At 39.3% G+C, this 25,180-nt stretch overlaps 1 protein-coding gene and 1 long non-coding RNA gene across 3 annotated transcripts; one reads left to right on the top strand and one right to left on the bottom strand.

The window, feature by feature from the left end:
* Positions 1–334: 334 nt before the first annotated feature.
* Positions 335–24,831, bottom strand: LOC307035165. Its single transcript, XR_013807037.1, has 3 exons — positions 22,532–24,831; positions 1,527–1,601; positions 335–991 (listed from the first exon to the last, which is right to left on the bottom strand). It is a non-coding gene; the product is annotated as an uncharacterized lncRNA (long non-coding RNA).
* On the top strand, positions 16,778–22,398 carry LOC307035162 (uncharacterized protein). Of its 2 annotated transcripts, XR_013807034.1 has the most exons (5): positions 16,927–16,941; positions 17,216–17,299; positions 20,892–21,048; positions 21,514–21,729; positions 21,967–22,398. XR_013807034.1 is itself a non-coding variant. In XM_079674219.1 (4 exons), the coding sequence occupies exons 1-4, from the start codon at positions 17,187–17,189 to the stop codon at positions 22,118–22,120; spliced, it is 645 nt and encodes a 214-aa protein (XP_079530345.1). In that variant the 5' UTR covers positions 16,778–17,186; the 3' UTR covers positions 22,121–22,398. The 2 variants fall into 2 exon arrangements, 1 of the variants encoding a protein (XP_079530345.1); XM_079674219.1 differs by having other exon boundaries at positions 16,778–17,299; positions 20,887–21,048.
* Positions 24,832–25,180: the final 349 nt, after the last annotated feature.

The raw sequence follows: 25,180 nt of genomic DNA, 5'->3' as shown, positions 1-25,180 counted from the left end.
AAGCATAGTTCTTATGACACCACATTGGGAATGTCTCCGACTGTAGTGTCACTATGCGTTTTATATATTGGAATTATTGTAGACCCTCAACAAGCAATTACTGTGTTTTAATTCGATTTTCCAACCATTTACTTAGTAAATTCATAAAAATGTAAAATAATTGGGATTTCAACCTGTCGCTGAGCATTGGCGTCACCCTCCACGCCTCCCTCTCGGCTTGCCACGTCCTACACAGGGACTGTAAAGTGTCTCCTACAGAGCATGCCCATTTCCTCTCCTCAGCTGCTTTCTGTGACCAAGTAACAACTCATGTAAGGTTGATGTTGCTGATAAACTGATACCATATGACAGTGGACAAATAAAAGTAAATTAATTCACTTGAAGAACATTTTTGCTTCAAGTTTTTCCTACCATATACAACTAATGAAGTAAAAAAAGTTGAACAAGCTTTATTTAGTAAGCCTCTGCCCCCCATGTTGTAATGATGAACCGTTTTGCAAAGGCCCTATACATTGATCCAAAATCCAGTTACTCTTGGCCGCTTCAGCATTTTTTGGATAACAGATAGTGCCAAATTCAAGTGGGAAATGAATAAGGTCATATGGGTTAAAACACCAACCTTAGCTTCAGCTAGCATGTATTCATGCTTCAGCTCAAGAGCCATGCGTTTCCCTTATTTGGATCTGGGATTATTGGGGTCTGGGTTGTGTTTTGTTGCCATTGCAACACAGCCAGACAGACAGACAGACATACAGACACAACAGATATGCAACAGCTGCTGTATGAGACATACAGAGATAGAGGGACAGATTGTAAGATTGAGATGGATAGATGAAAAAATAGATAATGAATGATAGAAAAAGATAGAGACAATAACTATAAGAAAGGTAGGTAGATAGACAGAGAGATAGGTTGAGCTTGGCTCTTAAAAGTGCCGTTGGTTTTATGATGGTGTAGATCAGTGTATGGGTTTGTGGTGCGGGTACAGGAGCTGCAGGAGACAACAGAAAAAGTGAATTATGTAGTTAAAACTAGCTTTTTTTAAATGCACATTGTGACGGTTTAACTACTTTAGACAGACTGAGTTCATTTACGTGTTTCCTGTTTCATATGCGTAACAAGCACATGGACGTGGACTATGCCCCTCCCCCCCAAACATATATTAAAATGTCGGCCAGCGTTAGTACTGTCATGTGTAAAACAAAAGCGATTAAGATAATGTATAACTCACACTTTAACACCGACGTATGTAGCCGTAATTAAGACAAATATTTTTCACACACCACTTATGAGCTGATATAAATGTAGCTAAACTAGTTTAAGCTTATGTTGAACGTGAGCTAGCTAGCTAGCCGCCCGCAAGAACAATTTCACATTAATGTTGCTTTGCTGATTATGGCGAAAGCATTTCTCAGACTTAGAACAGTTCAGTATGTATGATGAACCATGTGAGTAAAGGCTTAAAAAAAAGCCCCAATTATTAAATCTAAGCGAAACATGTATCAGACTTTAGTGACCCAACTTACTTTGTCAGAGGATGGATCGCAATGCCGGTGGCAGCGTCTTTGGCCAATAGGTGGTGCTCTGAATGATGTAATTTCCTGTACCGATTATACAATAAAATATTAATACATTTCCTATATTTTGACACGATAACTCTTTAATAACCTAAGTAGCCTACGGACAAAAACAAAAAAGTATATATTGCCTTATAAAATGCAGAAAAGTTTAAACATCTAACATGATAATAATAAATACAAAATAATGATATCTTAAACCAAAATAAATAAAATGGAAAATTAACCGACAACAACAATTTAACATAAATAAAACAAGGATTAAAACAAGGATAAGTTTGACTCAATGTTGTGTAAAATAACCGTTATGGTTAAAAAAATGTTTTAATTTTTTTAATTTTTTGAAAATAATACAGCTTCCAGCTTCCCGAGACACGAAGAGGAGACACGAACAATTCTTCCACTTGAAATGCGTTTAAACTGTGTCAGAGAGATGTTTAATCGGTTCATTTTAATTGGGGATTATGGGTAGTGTAGTGTCTTCGGCCATCCTAAACTCGATGATGCTCGAAATGTCCCTTATAGGCCTACGTCTGTTTCCGGTTATTTTTATTTTGAAATTCAGTTCCTGAAGGACGGCAAAAAAGCCAGAGATTATAGAATTAAACAAATAAATAAAAACAAGGATAATTGTGTGTTATTGTTGACTAAATAACAGTGTGTTATTTTGAAAAGAATAACAAATTAAAAGGAAAAATGAGCCCCATTTATTTTCCTCACAGACAGCAACAAAAGTCCGAAATGATACGATTTTAAATAAAAGCAATAATCGTGGCTTGATATTGAGTAAGAACATGTTTTTATGAACCACACAGCTTCCGGTCTTCCTATAACACGTAATGCCGTGAGACTACCAACAGAAATACATTGTTTTTAAAATCGTGCTGTGCAACACGAAAAAAAGGGGAAAGACTACCAATAGAAATACATTGCTTTTAAAATCGTGCAGTGCAACACGAAAAAAAGGGGAAAATCGTGTTGGTGAACACTAATCAATAGATTAAAAATCGTGTTGGTGAACACGAAATGCCGTGAGACTGGGTTGTATGTGCCATCATGACACGCATGGTGTTCTTTTGTATATATATTATAATAAAGTGCGAGCTGTGTGCTCGAGTCTTCCTGCCTGTCGGCTCTGCTCATGGTGGATGTATAATAAGGCTCTGCTGCTCCGACATGATGGTCTAGCTTCAGCAGCAACATTACCTACGGGTGCGTTCGTTAATATTAACTGTGCGTCCGGAGTCACTGTGGCACAAACTGGACCACTGGTGAACACCTGTTAGAACGGGCCGTTCAGGGGTTCAGAGCAGAGCTCCCTGTTGGAGGGTTATGGCTAGAAAGGATCCGTCTTGTGTAAAACTCTCGCGAGAGTTTGGCTGAATGTCACGTGGCTGAACGTGTACGTTTGGCAGGCAGCCTTTTAGTTACGATCGTTAACATCAGTTGGCCACAGCAAATGATGGTGAGAAGCTAAACTATCTATTAATTATGTCAATGACAGGGAGTGTGATTGTTGAAATAGGGTGTTAGCGGTCTTGTTGGTGTTCAAAGAAAAATGACAACACTGTAGATCACCAACACTATGGTTTATTTTTTATTCACAGGCAAGTCAACGTTGTCGCAGTAAGAGTCCCAAGATAGCACCTGGTGCAATAAAATGTTCCCTTGCAGTCTTTTACTATTAAGTCTGATTTTTTTCTCTTAATATTGCTGCTGCATTAATGTGTATGTTGCATTATGTTACTGCTGTAGATGTGTTTCCGAGCCGCTCTGATTACAACGAGAGTTACAACGAGAACGTGACGTCATATTTACACTAGACGGATCCTTTCTAGCCATAACCCTGTTGGAGCGGCAGAGCGTGATGTGAACTGAAAAGTTTTTCTGTGGCAATATTATTTAAGGAATCGTTGAGCTAGGTAGCTAGCATACATTGTCACTATCTGCTAACGTTAGCTTTAGCCTTCTATTTCTAATAGTTTTTTTCATAGGCTATAAACAGAGGTGGTATAAGTATATATATATATATATATTGTACTTGAGTAAAAGTAGAAGTACTCAGATCTTGTACTTGTGTAAAAGTAGAAGCACATAGATCTTGTACTTGAGTAAAAGTAGAAGCACTCAGGTCTTGTACTTGAGTAAAAGTAGAAGCACACAGATCTTGTACTTGAGTAAAAGGAGAAGTACTCAGATCTTGTACTTGAGTAAAAGTAGAAGTACTCAGATCTTGTACTTGAGTAAAAGTAGAAGTACCAGAGTGTAGGAATACTCTGTTACAGTAAAAGTCCTGCATTCAAAATGTTCCTCAAGTAAAAGTAGAAAAGTATTCTCATCAAAATATAGTGAAAGTAGCGACAGTAAAAGTAGTCATTGTGCAGATTGGTCCATTTCAGAATAATATATATGATATGTTTTATAATGATTGATCATGAAAGTGTTCTCAAAGCTGGTAAAGGTGCAGCTAGTTTGAATGACTTTGTATACTGCAGGGTAGCTTGTGGATTTGCTCCAGGTGGAACTAAAGTCTGATTTAACACTTGATTATATTTCACATCATTCATCCTGAAGGATTATTTGAATTATTTGAAGTATTAAAGTAACGTGTTATGGCAGGAAAGTTAAATCTGGTATATTCATTTTAATGTCACCTTATATAGAATGTGTGTTAAATTTGAAGGGACAAAGTATATTTTCCCTCCCCAATATATTGAGGTGAAGTCTTTGTGTTTAGAGAAGGATGGGAGCAGGGGACATCCTAATTTGGGGATAGCTCCAAGACTCTGGAATGTTTCCCTCATAAAAGAAGAGGGTGCGTTACACATGCTTAGGGCAAATGTGTGTGTTTTCATTGCAGTAAATATATGTGCTGCATGATTACTGTTCAACTATACCTCTGTTTTTATTATTTCATGTGTGGGTACTAAATGGCTACAAACAATGTGGAGAAATTAGCTTAAACATGTTTTATTACTCTATATGAAATGGAAGCAGCTTTTATGACAGGGACGAGAGAGCTGGGGGAGGGGACATTCTTCCTAAGATTTTCAGCCTGTCAATTATCAGGGAAATCTACTTGTTTTCAATAGATGTGTGTGGTTAATTACTTTGTATTAATAATAACAGTATGTGTAAAGGAAGCTGGAAATATACAATGTGAAACCTTTTATTTGAAGTAAAGATGTGAACAATAGCTCAAATGGCGAGAGGGGCTGTAGGACAAATGAGTGTGTTCTCTATATTAGGCCTGTGTGAAGTTTGACTATTTGAAAAGCATCTCTAATACTGCTTAAGAGCATAGGTAATGTGTTCCTCGTTATTATTGATATGAAAGTGATTTACATGTATTACGTATATTTAGCCAACTATAACAACTATATCTTAAAACATACTTTTAACTTGTGTGTGGTAACCTGAGGGGGGAAGATGGACTCAGGGACAAAGGGCCATAAAGGGGATGTGTGTGTGCTGGCTGCAAGATGTGAAATAAGATAAGGAAACTTGTTGTTTAGAGCAGGTTCGTACCAGACACCAAAAGGTATCTGGTTTTCGTCAAACTGAAAGAGACTTTTTGTTTCCGGGTTTCTTCTGCTGTGTCGCACTGATTGGGTGCGACAGGCCATGTGTTGGTCTCTCCCAATAAGATGACCTCTGGGGGAAAGCACGCACACACCTCCTCCTGTGTTTTAGTATGAAAGCCTGTGTTTTCCTTTGGTTCGCGCTCTTGTTTTTGACTGGCCGTTCCTGAGACCTGTCTCACACGTGGTAGAACCTGAGCCCGGAGTACTCTGCAGAGTGCTTCGTGATTCCTTTGCATTTGTATTGTTACCTTGTATCATTAAAACAACATTATTGTTTCACTTGCATTCTGGTGTTTCTTAATCCCTTCCTTTTTACGAATTTACCCAGCTTATCAAACGACACGCAGAGACAAGGTTGGTTTTAAACATCCTCCAAATCTCTAACAATCCACATCTGTAAAGTAACTAAAGGTATTAAATACATGTAGTGGAGTAGAAGTACACCATGTACCTCTGAACTGTAGTGAGGTAGAAGAACAAAGTAGCAAAACATTGAAATACTTAAATAAAGTACAAGTATCTCAAAATTGTGCCCAAGTATAGTACTTGTTGAGTTTATGAACTTAGTTACTTTACACCATGTGGCTATAAAGATAGAAAGACTAAGCCTTGCACAGAGGCATGAAAATACATTTTCAAAATGCTCAACAGTGCTGCCAAAATTATAAACTGACTGCCACACAATTTAAAAAAAATTATTTTATATATTTCTATTCTCTTTGGCGTTTCTGTTATTATTAACACGGCTGCTTTAGTTGTTCTGCTAATATCCTCTGTTATTCCTCATTTGCAAGCCGATATTCTGTGGGGTGGGGGAGCCGGGGGCTCGGATCCTTGTCACCTTTTTCATACCTGATGAGTTTGCATCCCTGTATGTTAAAAAGCCTCAGTCACCTTAATTCATGTAATAAAAACATCTCAGGTCAGTAACACTCAAAGCTAAATGTGCAATACCATGTTCAGCTATGTTACTATTTATAATGTTATTTTTGTTACATCAGAAGATGTACATATTGGAATGATTTCTTAACTTACAGTAGGCTATTCTTTACAATGTGTGTTGGAAGGATTTATTAAATTACTATGAATATTGTCATTGTTGAAGGCTTTTAGAGAAGGGTGAACTATAAGCCTGAATTACATAACATTTTATACCTAAAAACATAAAAGCCACAATAAATGAATCACAATTATTCTAGTTATTTTTACCTCCCGTATTGCTTTCAACCCACCAGCTTTTATGGTGTTGTTACGTCACTAACTGTAAGCTTGTCACATACAGTCTATGGTCACTCAGAGTAACCTACAGTTAATTTAGCTGCTGGAGAAGAAAGATCAGGGGGGGAGGGGGGGGAGAGAGCTGTGGTTGATCTGCCATTAGTTGTGTAAATACACAGCTGACAGCTGCCGTTTCATTCAGACTGTTTAAAAAACGGTAACAACGGACTATTTTTCTTAGCGGATGCATGTCAATTTAAATCAATAAAAACATTTTCTAAATCCATAAAAGCATTTCAATTAATACTGGGAGTCATGTCGTTACTTTGTTGAGAATGTGGCCGTGTAATAAGCGGGATCATTTGCAGCGACTTGTTCCTTATGGGGAAAATAGCACGCGTCATGCAGATCAGGATCCCTCCACCACGCTTTGGGATCCTGATCTGCCGACGAGGCTGTATTAATATATAAATATTTTCAGTGAATTACTGAGTTTAGGCACGTTAATAACGTTTTAATGAAGTTGAATACAGTATATTCATATGTGTCAGTGATTTCATGTCAATTCGCCGAACATAAACATATATTATCGTGGTGAAGATGATGATTAAATTAGGATTAAAAATCGAGAGCCGGGCTGCATTTCCTCCTGTTCGTTTTTTTCGACTAAACAACATTATTTTGTTAAATAATAACATGGTGATGTTTTGTAAATGATTAAATGTCTCTTATTTAGCACAGAGTATGATATCCGTGACATATGGATCTTAACAAAGTTCCGTTGTACATCCAGCGTACTGTATCTGACTTTATTTCACATGAGCTCCAGTGTGGAACCCCACTGCACCCTCTGGTGGATCAATGATCCATTGCAGCTGGCTTCATTATAATTACATTTATCTATCACGGGGGCGGTCTCAAGTCAAGCTGGAGGTTTTCTCTTGAGCGAGGGCAGATCACGTACCAATCACGGCCCTCGCGTTTCAAACTGTCTGAAATGAATCGCTACATCTGTATATATTGCTCATCTTCCATAAATGAAAAAATGTATTCTCGACCTATCCAATCCACTTTATTTACTGTATATAGCACATTTTAAAGACGGTTTTACCGAAGTGTTTCACAGCAGACATAACATTATAATAAAATATAATATTACAATCATAGATAAAAGGCACACATAAGAATAGATAAAAGGCACATAAGGGCTATGGACAGACACATAAAAGCATAACAATCGATAAAACCAACCCACTCTCTTCAGTCTGCGTATAAATGACACAACTTTACACATTGGAAAATGCGTGCAATAGATACGCGAAAGTCCGATTTTGCGTGCCTATCATACGCCAACTATTCCCATTGAGTACTGAGTCCGAGTTTTGCATGCATATGAGACACAAATGGATACGGTCGGGTCTGAGAAGACCGGAAGCTGTGTTGTCCTTAAAAACATGTTATTACTCAATATCAAGCCACAATTATTGATTTTATTTGTATTCGTATAATGTCTGACTTTTTTTTCCGTCTGTGAGGAAAATAAATACTGAAATATGTATTCTTTTTAATCTTTTTTTCCTTCAAATTTGTTATCCTTTTCTAAATAACACACTGTTATTTACTCAACAATAACACACAATTATCCTTGTTTTTATTTATTCGTTTAATTCTATAATATTGGGCTTTTTAGCCGTCAGTCAGGAACTGATTTTCAAAATAAAGTCACCGGAAACAGACGTAGGCCCGGTTCAAGCTCGATGATTTGGATGTTGTAGCCGCAATACACGCTGGGATATGGTGTTTCCCACATAGCATGTTTCATTAAAGGTCCACTGGACGCAGCGCAGTCCAATTCGAGAAGGTGTTATCTATACATTTAAAAATCAAGCGCGTCACCCGTTACCATGGAAACAACAATAACTGGTACGTCAGTCAGAGAGCGCCACTGCTAGCATCATAGAGATATAACACGGCTAGCATACTACGAACATGGACAGATTTTTAAAACGACCGGTTACGGCTACAAATGAAGTAAATGAAAAACAAAAAACAAAAGTAAGGAAATACGATGAGGAGTATCTCCAATATGGATTTATTGAAGTGGAAGGGAAACCGAAATGTCTGATATGCCTGCGGTGTCTTGCCAATGAGGCGATGAAGCCTGCCAAATTGAAGAGGCACCTCGAGACCAAGCATCCAGATTATGTAAAAAAAGACCGGGCTTTTTTTGAGAGGAAGGGCGAGGACTACCGCCAGCAACAACAACGGATGGTTAATGTTACGTCTGTTTCTGCTAAAGAGCAGACGACGAATTTAGGACATGTCTGCTGATATCAAATCACAACTGCTGGAAAGACTAAGAGGGTCTAAATTCGCGGTTCAATTGGATGAGTCCACTGATGTGTCCGGCTCTGCGCGGCTCATCGCACTGGCGCGAGAGGAGAGGGAGAGCCGCAGAAGTGAGACTGACTGAGATTACTTTGAGCAACATGCATGGGAATAAGTTACAATATAATACATTTGTGTATATTTCTCGCTATTCAGATGGTCTGCTGCCTGGTGCTGCTGTTGCGCAATGTGCAGAAGTGTCCTCTTTTCGCACCATGACATTATCAGTTATGAATTTGTTTTTCACTGCTTGAGAAAATGGACTTGTGGCTGAGAGCGTGTGAAAAATATCAATTGTGTGAGAGTTGGCAACCCTGTGAACTCACTTAACATTATTATGTATGAAACTGCCAATCAGATTTATTTACTTATTAATTGAAGGTGCCGGAACGCTGTTCTGGATCGTTCCGGCCCACTTTAACCCCTGTGTGTGTGTGTGTGTGTGTGTGTGTGTGTGTGTGTGTGTGTGTGTGTGTGTGTGTGTGTGTGTGTGTGTGTGTGTGTGTGTGTGTGTGTGTGTGAGCAACAGAAATGTCAGATACTGTATGTTGCATTTATTGATTTAGTTTGATATGTGTGTCTTCACTTGCAGAGAGAAGCAATCAGCTTCATGGACTGCCTTGCATCACTCCAATAGTGTCCAGAGCTGGCTGCCATTACAAGTAGTGGTTTGGGATTGTAGCAATGCAGTTGCAGTTGTTTTGCAATTTACTTGATATATGTTGCAATGCAGGCATGTGTTCAATACACAAGTTATTGAGCCGTTTCCGCTCTACATCCTGAACTCCTCCCTTCGATGCAATGCACTTCCGTTTTGGCGGACTGGGTTTGTTTTGCTAGCTAGCTCCGTTGTGCCGACAAAGCACTGATATCGCAGAGACAAAGAGGATATAACAATTACAACATGAATAAAAGTGGTTCGGGAACTACGTGTGCGGTAGTTGGTTGCAATCACTCGAGAAAGCACCTGAACGAGTGGTTAGATAGAGAGTGCTACGACCACAAACCAGCACCCAGCACCCAGCCATGTTGTTCATTAAATACAGATAACCACAACAAATACTGCATGCATTGTATTTTTTAATATTATATATGAATATTTTCATAGTGATGTAATTGTGTGGGCTGCTTTTATATTTTAATTTGTAATACCTGTTAGGATTAAACATGTGATCTTTCTTGTTGAAGCCATTTCTTTAGTTTCCTCTCAACAATTAATTCATTCAGTGTTATTTATGTACAGTATGAGCTTAATATGAATGATGAACTGTGTTAAAAGAAATTGTAGCACTCTAAGGAACATATGAAATGCAATAATGCAATAACAGTGCAATAATGAAATTAAATTACATCAAACTTTATTTTCACTCAAACAGTACAGGCACATATGATATATTGCACAGCATAACGAGATCATGTAAATTGTGCATTATGTAAACAACAGACAACTGTTGGCTCCTGTGGGCATGACCTAAATAAGGCAGTTTATTTTGGTTTTAAAATGCTGAGATATTTACTGCAGAACTGTAACCTTCCCTCAACAAAATCGTCAACAATTTTCGGGAGCATGTGGGCAAAGTAGAATGTGCGCAGCCTTATGATATGCCTTCAGACTGTCCATTGCTTTTCCATCTATTGCCATGGATTGAACGAAGTAGGAGCAAATTTTGCTGTACGTTATGCTGGGCCACGTCGTCATGTTATCCTCCCAGTTTTGCACTGAATTCGGGTGGGGGAGAGTAACGCCATCTCCAGTCAAAGAAGTAGAATCGTGTTCCCAAGCTAGCATCACTGTTAGCATCGAAATCGCTGTGTTTACACCAGTGCCCGTCTGACTGTTTACACCGGTTTACACCGACAGACGCTGTGCAAAAGACTTCCGGCGGAAATGAAGTGCATTTGTGTAGGGTTATGGCGCTACCCGTGGTTTGTCGCGTAAACTTGTCTATTGTTTATAGCCTGCATTTATTTTGTGATTAGACTTTTATAAATCATTTAATTTTAACTAAGAGTGAAGCACTTGATGTGTTATCTTTATGTGTGTGTGTGTGTGTGTGTGTTCTGAAATGCACTTCAAATGATCACTTTTCTACGGAGCCCTGGAGGGTTCATAGAGAGAAAAATAAATAAAACGTGGCCACGTTTTACTAAAGCGTGCGCACGTTTTACTAAAGCGTGCGCACGAGTTACTAAAGCGTGCGCACGAGTTACTAAAGCGTGGCCTCGTTTTGTGTGTGTGCGCGCGCACGTGTGTGTGTGTGTGTGTTTGTGTGGGGTGGGGGGCGGCATTTGTTTATGATAGTATCGTTCGTTCCGGTCTACTCCGGCAGGACTATCACATCGAGATTAAGATTAAACGAATTTCTTTCACTTGGGAATACACATATAACTATGGAGAACCAGATTTGTGTAAATTACTGTTCGTGGTCATTTGAAAACAAATGCCGGTGGTTTCGGACACACACAAGCACACCGAGCACGCACACAGAGCGGAGCTGAGCGTGCACACACACACACACACACACACACACACACACACACACACACACACACACACACACACACACACACACACACACACACACACACACACACACATGCGCCCCGGTGACAGGACATCTCCTTCATAAAACAAGGCGGAATACTCTGGTAGTTCGATGTGTGTAGAGGTGTGTGTGGTTAAACGTAGCAGCCTCGATCTCTATTCAGCGGTTCTAATGAAGGGAAACACAATGAAGTAAACAGTAAAAGGCACAGCTCTTTGCAGCTGGTGCTGCTCTTCTCAGATTCTGCTGAGTTACACGTTACTGCCTCCAGAGCCCTGTATTACGGAGCCAGTTCAACAGACCCTGGATATGTTCGATTTACCCGGCTTAACTAACCCTAACAAACGCAATGTCGATAAGCGGTCCTGCGAAGCTGGTTATCAACTCAGTAAATCAACCAGGGTTTCTCTGACCGGCTGAGAGCGCGTTCACGTGAAAGGGACGGGGTTAGCAACATTTGACCAATCACAAACATGGAGAAGCGTGCTGACAGCGCAGTGTCATACTTCATGAATGAATAGTGTAAATAGCGAATCCTGCTTCGTAGCACAGGCCACTGGTGCCGCAGAGATTTCATAAAGTGAAGGAGGTTTTCCTTCTATAAAACAGCTGTGGGCAGCAGATACTGTGAGTCACGGACAGGAATCCCTCAATTTAAATAAAACAAGGCCAAGCTTTAGTAACTCGTGCGCACGCTTTAGTAACTCGTGCGCACGCTTTAGTAACTCGTGCGCACGGTTTAGTAAAACGTGGCCACGTTTTATTTATTTTTCTCTCAATGAACCCTCCAGGTCTCCGTACTTTTCTCTTGATTTCCCTTTGATATTTTGTTTAGGTACAGTGTTACTTGCAGCTAATTGATTGATTGTTTTATGGGTATTCTGTGTTGAGATGGTGCAAATATTTTTAATACATATCTAATATATTTCTAATACATTGCTCTTGTGTTGTTCTTTCACATAACTAAGACTATAGAAGTGTAAAAAATAGGCTACGTCAGATTATTCCAAGGGACATACATTCAAGTCAATTCAATTTTTATTTATATAGCCCAAAATCACAAATCAGAATGAGGGGGTCCTTGGTGTATTCTCTATCTTGTAAGGGGTCCTTGGCTGAAAAACAATTGAGAACCTCTGCCTTAGAGTACATTTTCCCGGGGAGGCTGAGTAGTGTGATGCCTCTGTAATTGGCACGCACCCTCTGATCCCCCTTTTTAAAAAGGGGAACCACCACCCCGGTCTGCCACTCCTTCGGTACTGTTTCCGACTTCCACGCAACGTTGATGAGACGTGTCAACCATGACAGTCCCTCAACGCCCAGAGCCTTCAGCATTTCTGGGCGGAAAATCGGTAGGGTTGGCCGGTATGATATATATATATATATATATATATTATAATACTTCCCAATTTTATTTATCGGAAAATCAATTAAATTCAACTGATTGTACAGACTGACAAAATATGCTACCGAGTAAATGTACCGGATCATTTATTCAGCAGGCTAACCAAGTTAGGATATCTAACTAACAGTATACAGAGGGGCCACATTCACTTTATCTAACTATTTGTAGCAATTCATATTTTAATTGACACTATGAATGTCCATTATATGGCCTCATAATATAATCATAATAAAATATTATTCTTTTTTTTTTATCAAAATATTGTTATTTAAAAGAACCAACTGTCAAACTTTTCAATGGAACAGGCACATGCAGTAAATGTAATGTTCTAAAAAACACTTACTGTTATGCACATTTGTTGAGTGACAAAACTCTTTCCGGCTTTTGTTAGAAAAAAATTAAAGTCACCACTTTGTTCGCCACTTTTATTGTATTGGGTTTTGCAGAAAACAATGAGATATTTATAGGCAAAACTAACTGCCATTTATGCATGAATAATGGCTTTTTCCGAGAGACAGTATAATAGACTGTATTATGAATACTTTAGGAGACAAATATATATATTAGGGCCGGGACTTTAACGCGTTAATTAAGATTAATTAATTACACAAAAATTAACGCATTTTAATATTATTATTTATTTATTTATTATTATTTATTTTTGCACCGCGGAACGTTTTCTCACTGGATGAGTTTCAGGGGTACCGATTATACTGGAGCATCAACTAACGTTCATGACTTCAGACAACAACAAACCACAGTGAACAATATTCAAATATGAACGAAGAAGCTGATGAGACCGCTTTGGTTGGCCCCGTGGATGGGACATTTTGTTTTAAAAAACGGACGGATGGAAGCGTCGATAAGAGCATGGTTGTTTGCAAATTATCCAAAAGGAATTTGCATATCACCGCAGCACATCAAGCCTCAAGTATCACCTCAATGCAAAACATATAGCAGCTAGCGTGGAAGCTAGCGTGGACGTTAGCCCGACTCGGAGTACAAGGACCCACACCCAATTCGCGTTGATCAAACAGTGGCCTATGCAACAGAGAGATTTTATTTTTCATCAGGATATTGGAAGAATAGGAGGGATTGAGGTCAATCACTGGCACTTTTTTATTTTATTTTAAATGGTACACTTTATGTTGAACTATTTATTATGTTGTTGGTGCAACTGGCACTTTACAGGACTGTCTCAGAAAATTAGAATATTGTGATAAAGTTCTTTATTTTCTGTAATGCAATTAAAAAAACAAAAATGTCATACATTCTGGATTCATTACAAATCAACTGAAATATTGCAAGCCTTTTATTATTTTAATATTGCTGATTATGGCATACAGCTTAAGAAAACTCAAAAATCCTATCTCAAAAAATTAGAATAGTTCCTCAGACCAAGTAAAAAAAAAAGATTTATAACAGCAAAACACAATCAAACATTTGAAAATGTCCATTAATGCACTCAGTACTTGGTTGGGAATCCTTTTGCACGGATTACTGCATCAATGCGGCGTGGCATGGAGGCAATCAGCCTGTGGCATTGCTGAGGTGTTATGGATGCCCAGGATGCTTCAATAGCGGCCTTTAGCTCATTAGCATTGTTGGGTCTGGTGTCTTTCAGCTTCTTCTTCACAATACCCCACATATTCTCTATGGGGTTCAGGTCAGGGGAATTTGCAGGCCAATCGAGGACAGTAATGCCATGGTCAGTACACCAGTTACTGGTGGTTTTGGCACTGTGGGCAGGTGCCAGATCATGCTGGAAAATGAATTCCTCATCTCCATAGAGCTTTTCAGCAGACGGAAGCATGTAGTGCTCTAAAATCTCTTGGTACACAGCTGCATTTACTCTGGGCTTGATGAAACACAGTGGACCAACACCAGCAGCTGACATGGCTCCCCAAACCATCGCTGACTGTGGGAACTTCACACTGGATTTCAAGCAACTTGGATTTTGCTCCTCTCCAGCCTTTCTCCAGACTCTGGCGCCTTGACTTCCAAATGAAATACAAAACTTGCTTTCATCTGAAAAGAGGACTTTGGACCACTGTGCAACTGTCCAGTGCTTCTTTTCCTTAGCCCAAGTCAGACGCCTCTTCCGTTGTCTTGAGTTCAGAAGTGGCTTGACCATGGGAATACGGCTATTGTAGCCCATTTCCCGGACACGTCTGTGAACAGTGACTTTTGATACCTGGACTCCAGCTTCAGTCCACTGTCTTTGAAGCTCCCCCAAATTCTGGAAGCGACTCTTCTTCACAATGCTGTTAAGGCTGCGGTCATCTCTCTTGGTTGTGCAGCGTTTCCTGCCACATTTCCCCCTTCCAACAGACTTTTTGTGGATGTGCTTTGAAACTGCACTCTGTGAACAGCTTGCTCTTTGAGACATTTCTTTTTGTGTCTTACCCTCCTGATGGAGGGTGTCAATGACGGTCCTCTGGACAGCAGTCAGATCAGCAGTCTTCCCCATACTTGTGATTTAGTTTACTGAACCAAGCTGAGTGTTTTTCAAGGCTCAGGAAACCCTTGCAGGTGTTTCGAGTTAATTAGACGATTCAAGTGATTCGTTGAACACCCTACTAGTATACTTTTTCATGATATTCTAATATTTAGAGATAGGATATTTGAGTTTTCTTAAGCTGTATGCCATAATCAGCAATATTAAAATAATAAAAGGCTTGCAATATTTCAGTTGATTTGTAATGAATCCAGAATGTATGACATTTTTGTTTTTTTAATAGCATTACAGAAAATAAAGAACTTTATCACAATATTCTAATTTTCTGAGACAGTCCTGTATGTTGAACTGTTTATTGTTTTGGCCAAGGTTATTGAGAGAGTTGGACTGAAATTGATTAGATTTTTTTAATCAACAAAGTCTGTTATGGCCTCTGAAGCAACAGAGAGATGTTTTCTAATAGTCAGGGTTTCCAATGTTCTGAATGTACTTGAAAGTATTGTGTTTTACTTACAAAAGTAAGTGTTATAGTTTACAGAAGGTCTACCTACCTATAGGCTACCTGAATCTCTGAAATGTACTATATTCCTAAATATGCTGTTGCTACACTTTATGGCAAAAATTGCACTTTTCTGTTGGTCTTGGTTAAGTACCACCTTGAAAAAAATAAACAATGTTTTGTTGCTTAAGCTTATGTATTCAGTCATTATTCAATGGTATACTAAAATCCATGTGAAAACAATTGCTTCTCACTGTTCTCAGGTCAAATATTTACATGTGATTAAAAATGCGATTAATTTCGATTAATTAATTACAAAGCCTCTAATTAATTAGATACATTTTTTTAATCGAGTCCCGGCCCTAATATATATATATATAGTTATATTTACCTTTAGTTATTGGCATGAAACAAAACAAAAATTCTTCCTTATAACCATGTATGATTACTAAAGTCAAATGATGTTGATTGTATTCAACTTCAAAATAATGTTAAGTGTGATATCAAAGTTAAATTAGTAGCACTTTAAAATTCACAAATTCCAGTGTAATATCATAAAGTAACTTTTAATTTCTGGTCATAGTCAGTACGTATTGTGTAATCTTTTTTTGGCATGATAAGATGTTTTCTATTAGCTATCATCATAAACCTCAAATCATGTTTGTTCATAAAATGTATCTGTTATTGCGTGATATAAAGCATGTTTTTTTAGATAGAGACTCTACTGTAGTCAAACTAGTACTTAATATTAAATTGCTCTTATGTTCCTTAAGTAAATATTCAAATATTAAGTTTTATTCATAATTTTCTTTTCGATTTTTATTATAGAGTAATACACATTTTTTTATATTTCTATTATTCAGAACTACTGTTGATATGAATATATTTGATGTTTATGCTAATTATTTGTATTGTATTTTATATTCTTCCTACATATTTTTTATTAATTTGTAATGTAAAAGAGAACCGCAGTGATGCGTCGTAAAACCCGGAAGTAAGTTAGCATTTTTAGCACTTCCGGTTCCTTCTTCAAAAAGCAATGCATTTTTTCCATAGGGTTTTGGAAAATAGCTCGAAATAAGGTCTGTGGTTGACACAAATTTAAGAGATAAATCACGTTTTGTTCTACGACATTAAATACATCAGCAGTGACGCCACTGGTGATTTTTGAAGAGTTTACGTGTCTGAAAAACGATGGTTGTTACCGAGTGGCTGAATAGGACTACAGAAATTGTCGAGGCCGTTGTACTTCATTACGCCGAATACGTAAACACTCCCTCTAAGTTTGTTTCCCCCTGTGTTCTGCTTGAAAGCAAGTACCTGCCTATCTTTAGTATCTGTATATCTATATCTGACCATTAGAATCTGTATTTTTGAAATTGTCGTTTTTAACACCGTAGTTTTACAAACTATAGAATAATTAATTACCAGTGTTTTCCAATTTTACTCGGCAGTTTGTTTCGTTAGCTAACGTTAGCTAACGTTAGCTAAAGCTACTAGTTAGCTACACAATGGTTTGTTGCTTTGCTCCGGGTTGCAGCCACAGGTCTTCGCATGAAACGTGCTTGTTCTATCGTTTCCTGGCCAATGTTTTCCAAAGTAGAGTCTGGATTCGTGCTATGAGGTAAGCTGACGTTACATTGTTGTCCATGTCACGGTGAAATGTAAATGATGGGTATTGACTGTATCGCCGTTTTAGAGATGGCGCTACTGAAAAGACCGCAACATAAATAAAGATAATGAATCCTATTAAAACCTGTGTGGCTTATATGATAAGTCTTATTAGTACAAGCAGCATAACGTTTCACCATGTAACTAAAGATTGTAGTCAGGGAAATCAGTTTGACATATTGAACTAATAACAAATCACCTCTGGCTGGCAGAGAACTCTCTGCTCCATAGCTTCTCTTGGACGTAAAATCACATGTACATTTTACATTTATATTCAATTTAATATTCCATCCCTCACATACTTTTCTATATATAATAACTTATATTTTGTTTTTCTTGTTATGCAACACAAACATTTCCCAAATTGGGATCAATACAGTAATATCTTATCTTAATTAATTAAGAAATATAACTATTATAATTAGTGTAGCAGCTGACACTTATTTTGAAGGATTATTTGAAGTATTAAAGTAATCTGTTATGGCAGGAAAGTTCAATCTGGTATATTCATTTTAATGTCACCTTATATATTCGTGGGTGTTAAATTTGAAAGTACATTTTTACTGTTTAAATAATAGAGAGGCTTTTCATATATTCCTGAAACAATGTCCCACTACTTAGTAATAATAAATTAAAGCAATAGTCTTTTCTTCCACTTTTCAAGTGTAGTCAAAAGGGTGGTTTTATGACCTTTGACATCTGCTTTGCAGTTCCCAGCAAGGAAGGGGCCCTGAGTCTCTAGCTTCCTCTGCTAATTGCTAAAACCCGTATTGATTAGCCCAAAGGGAGATGTGCCTCAGATGGAAGACAGTTGAAGCCTTGCACAATTAATGATTTATCTCCTACAGACCCCAAAAGAGGCCTTGAGACTTGGGTCACCCAGCAGTAAATGAGATAAAGGTCCTTTTGAGCTTATCAATACAATGTATTCATTCCTAGTAAGCTGACTTTGGGGTGAAGGGAAGTTCAGGGAAGCCATTAAGCGATAAGAACAATTAACTTCTGTTAAAGATACATGATACGATCTTTGTGTGTGTTGAAGATGTTTAGGGGGAATGAGTATGTGTCCTGTCAAAGAGTCCTCTGTCATGACGCCAAATAATTGATTGGGGGATCTGACTAAGGGCAGAGGGACAGAAACACACACACACACACACACACACACACACACACACACACACACACACACACACACACACACACACACACACACACACACACACACACACACACACACACACACACACACACACACACACACACACACACACACACACACACACACACACACACACACACACACACACACACACACACACACACACACACACACACACACACACACGCAGAGAAGCAACATGGAATCAACAACTGTGGACTTACTACCTGGGATCCCGCCCAGAAGGGAAACCGACCAATGGAACACTGCCAACTCACTGTCTAGCTCGCTCAGAAGTGAACTCTGTGTATAAATGTTGTGATCATTTTGAAGATCGGGGCTCTTGTTTCTGACTGGCCGTTCCTGAGACATGTCTCACACGGTGGTAGAACCTGAGCCCGGACTACTCTGCAGAGTGCTTCGTGATTAGGTGATGTATTTGTATGTTTTACCATTAAAGCAGATTATTGTTTAACCCTTATCCTGGCTGCTTCAAATGTTTCCTTCTTTTGAGAACCCGCTCATATAGGAACGGCTTTGAGCAGAGATTCTGCCCCAACAATTTTCAATATGGATTAATCTACCATTTATTTCTTTAGTTCAATTTTCATCTATAAAAATTTCAAAATAGTGAAAATGTTCACAAGACTTATCAAAGTGCAAGGTTATATCTTTAGATGTTTTGTTTTAGCCTATGTACTGTATGTCTTAATGCTCTTATATGTGACGGTGTGACTTCCATGAAACTAATATTTTATATCCTCCCAACAGACGAGCTGACAGGAAACCTAACATTCTAACAACCACAACATTGCAAAGGCGAGTAAATGTAAATGAAAAATAATTGACAATTTTTTTATTTCTTCTTCCTTGCAGTGAGGTGAAGTTGACCTTGCAATTGGTGCCAGTAAGGATGTTCCTCACGCAGGCTGAATGTTTCTCCTTCCTTACTGACACAGAAGCCCTTGATTTGAAATGCTTCACTAATTGTCATTTCCCTGGCTCCGTAGGGACACTTTACCTCCAGCACAGCGGAAGACCCTACCAGACCATTGTTGGGGCAGAACCTCTGCTCCGCGCGTTCCTCTATGAGTTTGTTTTAAAAGAAGGAAAAGTCAAAGCACCAGGATAAGGGTTAAACAATAATCTGCTTTAATGGTAAAAACATACAATACATCACCCAATCTCCTATTCACCTAATCACGAAGCACTCTGCAGAGTACTCCGGGCTCAGGTTCTACCACCGTGTGAGACACGTCTCAAGAACGGCAAGTCAAAAACAAGAGCACCGATCTTCAAAATGATCACAACATTTATACACAGGTGGGGAGGAGTTTCGTCGCTTGCTCTTCCCTAGCTATTTGTTATTGGCGGGTTCCCTTCTGAGCGAGCTAGCCAGTGAGTTGGCAGTGTTCCATTGGACGGTTTCACTTCTGGGCGGGACCCCAGGTAGTGAGTCCGCAGTTGTTGATTCCATCTGTTGCTTCACAGTGTGTGTGTGTGTGTGTGTGTGTGTGTGTGTGTGTGTGTGTGTGTGTGTGTGTGTGTGTGTGTGTGTGTGTGTGTGTGTGTGTGTGTGTGTGTGTGTGTGTGTGTGTGTGTGTGTGTGTGTGTGTGTGTGTGTGTGTGTGTGTGTGTGTGTGTTTGTCCCTCTGCCCTTAGGCAGATCCCCCAATCAATGATTTGGAGTCATGACAGAGGACTCTTTGACAGGACACATACTCATTCCCCCTAAACATCTTCAACACACACACACATCCTATCATGTATCTTATCACACAACAGTCACATGTTTTTCTTTATGAAAGCCATATTTGTAAATATCCAAACGTCATCGTCTCATGACATCTTTAGGATTAGGAAAATAACAAAGCTTAACTGTTCCCATGGCCTAAGGCCTTTCCTGAACTTCCCTTCACCCCAAAGTCAGCTTACTTTAGAATCAGAAGGACCATTGTCTCTCTAACTTGTGTGTGAACCAATCATCTCCTGAACTGATAAGAGTCTTGCAGGAAACGCACGCACATTTCAACACCCCAACATCCTTATCGTTTCTTAACTAATGCATTCTGGACATGAATCACTAATTAACAGGACTTGAAAGTGCCCGTGAAGTGCATGTTTTTGCGCCAAAATGAAATGGCAGTTTCATTCCTTACATATCATTTTGCCTGTTCATGGCTAAAATAATTTGTAATTATTTATTTATTTATTAATTATTAATTTTAATAATAATGGCCGTCTGAGCCTACCGGAAGTTGCAGGCGATAGCGGCTGTGACGTCACAAGATGGGCCCAGTTGTGATTGTAAACATGGCGGAGACTTTGGAAAGTGATACAAGTGTGAGAGAAATGATTGATTTTGACAGCTTTTCGGACAGGATAGATGAGGAAAGTGGCACAGAAGATGGAAGTGACGATGAGGAAGCGCAGGACATCATTGAACCCTACAGATTTGAGCCGTCAGGGACGTCAAGTGGGGAGGATGATGGCGACGACATGGACGATGGGGAAGACATTGACCGGCTAGAGAACACTGAATGGTTAGCAGGTTAGCAGTGGCTGTGCTGTCACTGTCAATTTGAAAATAGGGGGGGGGGGGGGGGGGGGGGGGATTTGCCTTGTTTAAAATCTCTGCTTGGGCTCAGCCTCTGGGAAATAATTAGCTTATGTACATGTCATGTGCTAGATTATTATTAAACTAGAATTAGAACTTTCTGGTCATTGAATTAAAACATACGCCAGGGTGACCAGCCCTGTTTTTCTGCTTATCTGCAGCTTATGGGAATAATTCAACCTATCAGATAATCAGGGGGCGGGAACAAGAAATTATTTTCATGCGCACATAGTCTAGCTTTATTGGATCTTCTGCATAAAATTCAACAATATACAATTCCAAGTTAAAATGATAAAATCCAGTTACCTTGCAAAATGTCGCAACCTGACAACACTGAAACATCCTGGCATTCCTGCTAATCATAATGTTACATCTGTTTTATATGTTTTAGGTGTCAGTGCGACAACTGTAACAACATGGACACTGTAGCCGAGAGTGTGTGCTGTCGGGAAATCCCCGCTGTCACCAGGACCATGGAGGAGGATGGTGTCCACAGCTGCATAATCGACCACCCCGGCTTCCGATCTGGCTGTCTAGACATCTGGGTGCTGCGTATAGCATACTATGGATACAGGCAACATGGCCATCTCCAGCAAGAGGGCAATGAGTAAGCCTTACAAACACCATTTACAATAAAGTCTATTTCTAGTATATAAATGTATCAGTTAATATGATGTCATGACAACTTTTGCAACTTTATACGTTTGAATATTAGTCTTTTATGATCTGAGTATAAGAAAATGTAACTTTGAAGTTGACCTATTATCATCTATTGTCCTTCATTTGTAGTAGTCTCTTGACAGTAGCTGTCATCATATCAATGCTATAATGTTTTATCTTGCAGACGCCACCGATACACAGCCTACCGTCAGCTGGTGAGACTTTGCTGGGGTTACCTAGGACGCGACATAAGATTGCCACTGCCCTCTTGTGCAGTGAACCAAATTCGTCGACAGTTTCCATCCATGGACTATCACGGTTATGAAGAAGGACAGTGACAATACAGTTCTGAAGTGAATGTTTAATACAGTTCCACAGTTGAAGATGCACAGTGACTATTTGGTCTTGAAACGACTGGCATGTGCCTTGATGGCCTCTGCTTTGTCAGGCTTCTCCATTGCCGAGGACAGAGTGGGAGGCTCCTCCAGCTGTACAGGCCTGTCTGCGCTGGGTTTATTGCAGAGGTCGACCACCTCTCTCATGAGATCATCCACATAGCTTGCAACAATGTTCAAAGACAGAATACAAAACTTGCACTTTATAATGTTCTCTAATAATAAATGGTGTCTGTCATCAAGCCGAGATCTTTCTTTCAATTGGGGTTTTGAACTGAATTAGTTACTAAATCATTAGTACGGGTACATTACCAATCTGGCCAATATTATTTCATAATTTCATTTCAAACTCACTGAATGTTGCCTCTACTAGGATCTTCTTTACAACATGACCTCCAGCCTTGTACTTGGGGTAGCGGATTTTGAACCTCTGTTCTCCCGCCTTCGTAGTTGCAGTATGTCTGCTGGTATTCTCGTTGTAATGCAGTCCGGCAAGAAGGGTTCTGTTAACATAAACAAAGAAACAGTTTTAAAAATGTGAAAAGAAATATCTCTCTTTTGTAATTATTCCACGTCTATACATGAACAGCTCTATTTGTATATATTATATTGATACTATATTGATTCAGAAAGTGATTTTGTGTTTTATTTTAGTCCTGGCAATGTGTGTCTTGGAGTTGACAACTTCATCACAGTTCCTTCCTCCATTTTGACACACTATGGGAGATGTGACGTAACGTTGCAAGCTATTATACAGCACGGGGACCTGGTTCAGCACGGTACAAAGACGCCCATTCCCAAGTAACTGAAACAAGTCTTTAGCTGGTACAGTAAAGCCTTCGAATTATATGCTGAAATGCTGAGTTTCCCGAGGCTGGAGCCAAAGACGATGTATTTGGGTTCCTTGTGGCAGATCTCATCCCCAAATGCTTCCCGACTTTCTGACAGATCTGACTTGTCAGAAGAATCAGCCGCTGAGATGGGGCTACTGGGTTCCCAGTCTGAGGAGCCTGATACTGATGGTGGTGCAGCTGGACTGCTGGACGACGCGTCTTCCAGTTGGTGTTGCTCCAGCTTTGACGCCTGGCTGCTTCTGCTGCTAGAAGCAGCCTGTGGTGGCTGGTCAGGTATAGCTGGGTCTCTGGTGCCATGGACTTTCAGCTTTCTCTGCCTCCCTGGTACTGGTAGACTTGCAGTCAGCATCTCGGGCGTCACCTGGCATGCTGGAAATGAAATGATCAATGGAATACTATATTGTGTTTATATAAAACCACAAATCTATGTTGATCTGTTGCTTATTATTTAGAGTTAACAAACTCAACATTAGAAGGAATATCCCGTACTGTCATACAGTATTATATGAAACACTCGCTCATCATTTTTTTTTAGGAACTGATTAAACTTTGATTTAATAGTGCAGTACTATTAACCAATCAATAGTGGCATTACCCTTTGACTGTGTCTTTGTTTTTGTGAGTTGTTTCCCTGTCTGTGTCTTGGTGCTGACAGTAGCTGTTGGAGTCCAGTCTGTCTGGCAGGCCTGATCTTAAGTCTGTTGTTCCTGCCAGGTGAAAACATACATTTCATAGTGTGATGTTGTAAAATATTTTCGAGGGGTTAGAAGTTCTAGACAATATTATCATGATAAACATGTACCCTACAGTAATGCTTAGCTAGAGCCAATGCATATGTAAGTCAATATCATGCCTGACTAGCAACTTTCTACAATAATTATATTTAGCAGACTGGTTTGCCGGTTGCATGTTTGGTGTTTGGAACAAGACTAATGCTAAGCTTTTTTATTTTTACATAACAAGTGTAAGATCTAAGGTGTGCATATTACAAAGAAGGTTTTTTTTCATGTGTCCACTGTGTGTGCCAGTCAAGATAACATGCAAGGTAAAACCAGCCAATGTGCTCATCTAAAACAAAACTTGGGGGCAATCACAAACCTGTTCCGGTGCCATGTCTGTGTCAGTGGCCATCTCCATTGATTCCTCTGTGGAAGCAAAACTGCTACCCTCCACTTCTGATTCTGCCAGGAGTTCTTCTACTTTCTGAAAATGTACACAATATGAAATGGATTACAAAATTATTCAAAACGGTATATATATTCCTTACTGTGATCATATGTCCTGTATAATCATTTATCAACTATTCCTGTATTGGTGTTTTATTTGATTCCTCTGTTTTTATTCTTTCATGTGTGGGTACTAAATGGCTACAAACATTGTGGAGAAATTAGCTTAAACATGTTTTATTACTCTATATGAAATGGAAGCAGCGTTTATGACAGGGACGAGAGAGCTGGGGGAGGGGACATTCTTCTTGAGATTTTCAGCATCTCAACGATCAGGGAAATCTACTTGTTTTAAATAGATGTGTGTGGTTGATTACTTTGTATTAATAATAACAGTATGTGTAAAGGAAGCTGGAAATATGCAATGTGAAACCTTTTATTTGAAATAAAGATTCTGCAGGGAATATTCTTAAAGAACAATAGCTCAAGTGTCTAGAAGAGCTGCAGGCTAAATGAGTATGCGGTACTTTTTACTGCTTGAGATCAGAGCTGATGTTTTCCTCTTGTTATTATTGTTTGAGGTTAAGGTAACTCACATGTGTTATTTGTATAATCCAACTATAGAAAACTATATCTTAAACCTATCTTTATAAAATGCCAAAAGTATGTGAAACTTGCTAGGAGGGGTTTGTTATCTCGAATGTAAGGGTTGCCTCTGGCTCGCGCTGATTGGTTGTCTTTTCTTAGTGGAGGACCCCTCGGGGGGGGGGGGGGGGGGGGGCAGCCGCATAGCGGACACGGACCACTATTGCGGTAAGCATGTTGTAACTTCCGGTTGTTGTTGTCATCTCCGGGTATCCCGTGTGCCTGTTCTGTTGCTGATAGCTTGTTATCTTAACTTAATCGATCGTTTTAAAACTCTTGATCACGGCAACTGCCTGACGTTGTAATCACACGTTACTACAGCTTAAGCACTCACAAAC

Source organism: Notothenia rossii (assembly GCF_949606895.1).
Source record: "Notothenia rossii genome assembly, chromosome: 4".
NCBI lineage: Eukaryota > Metazoa > Chordata > Actinopteri > Perciformes > Nototheniidae > Notothenia > Notothenia rossii.
This window is presented reverse-complemented; position numbering and strand designations above follow the sequence as displayed.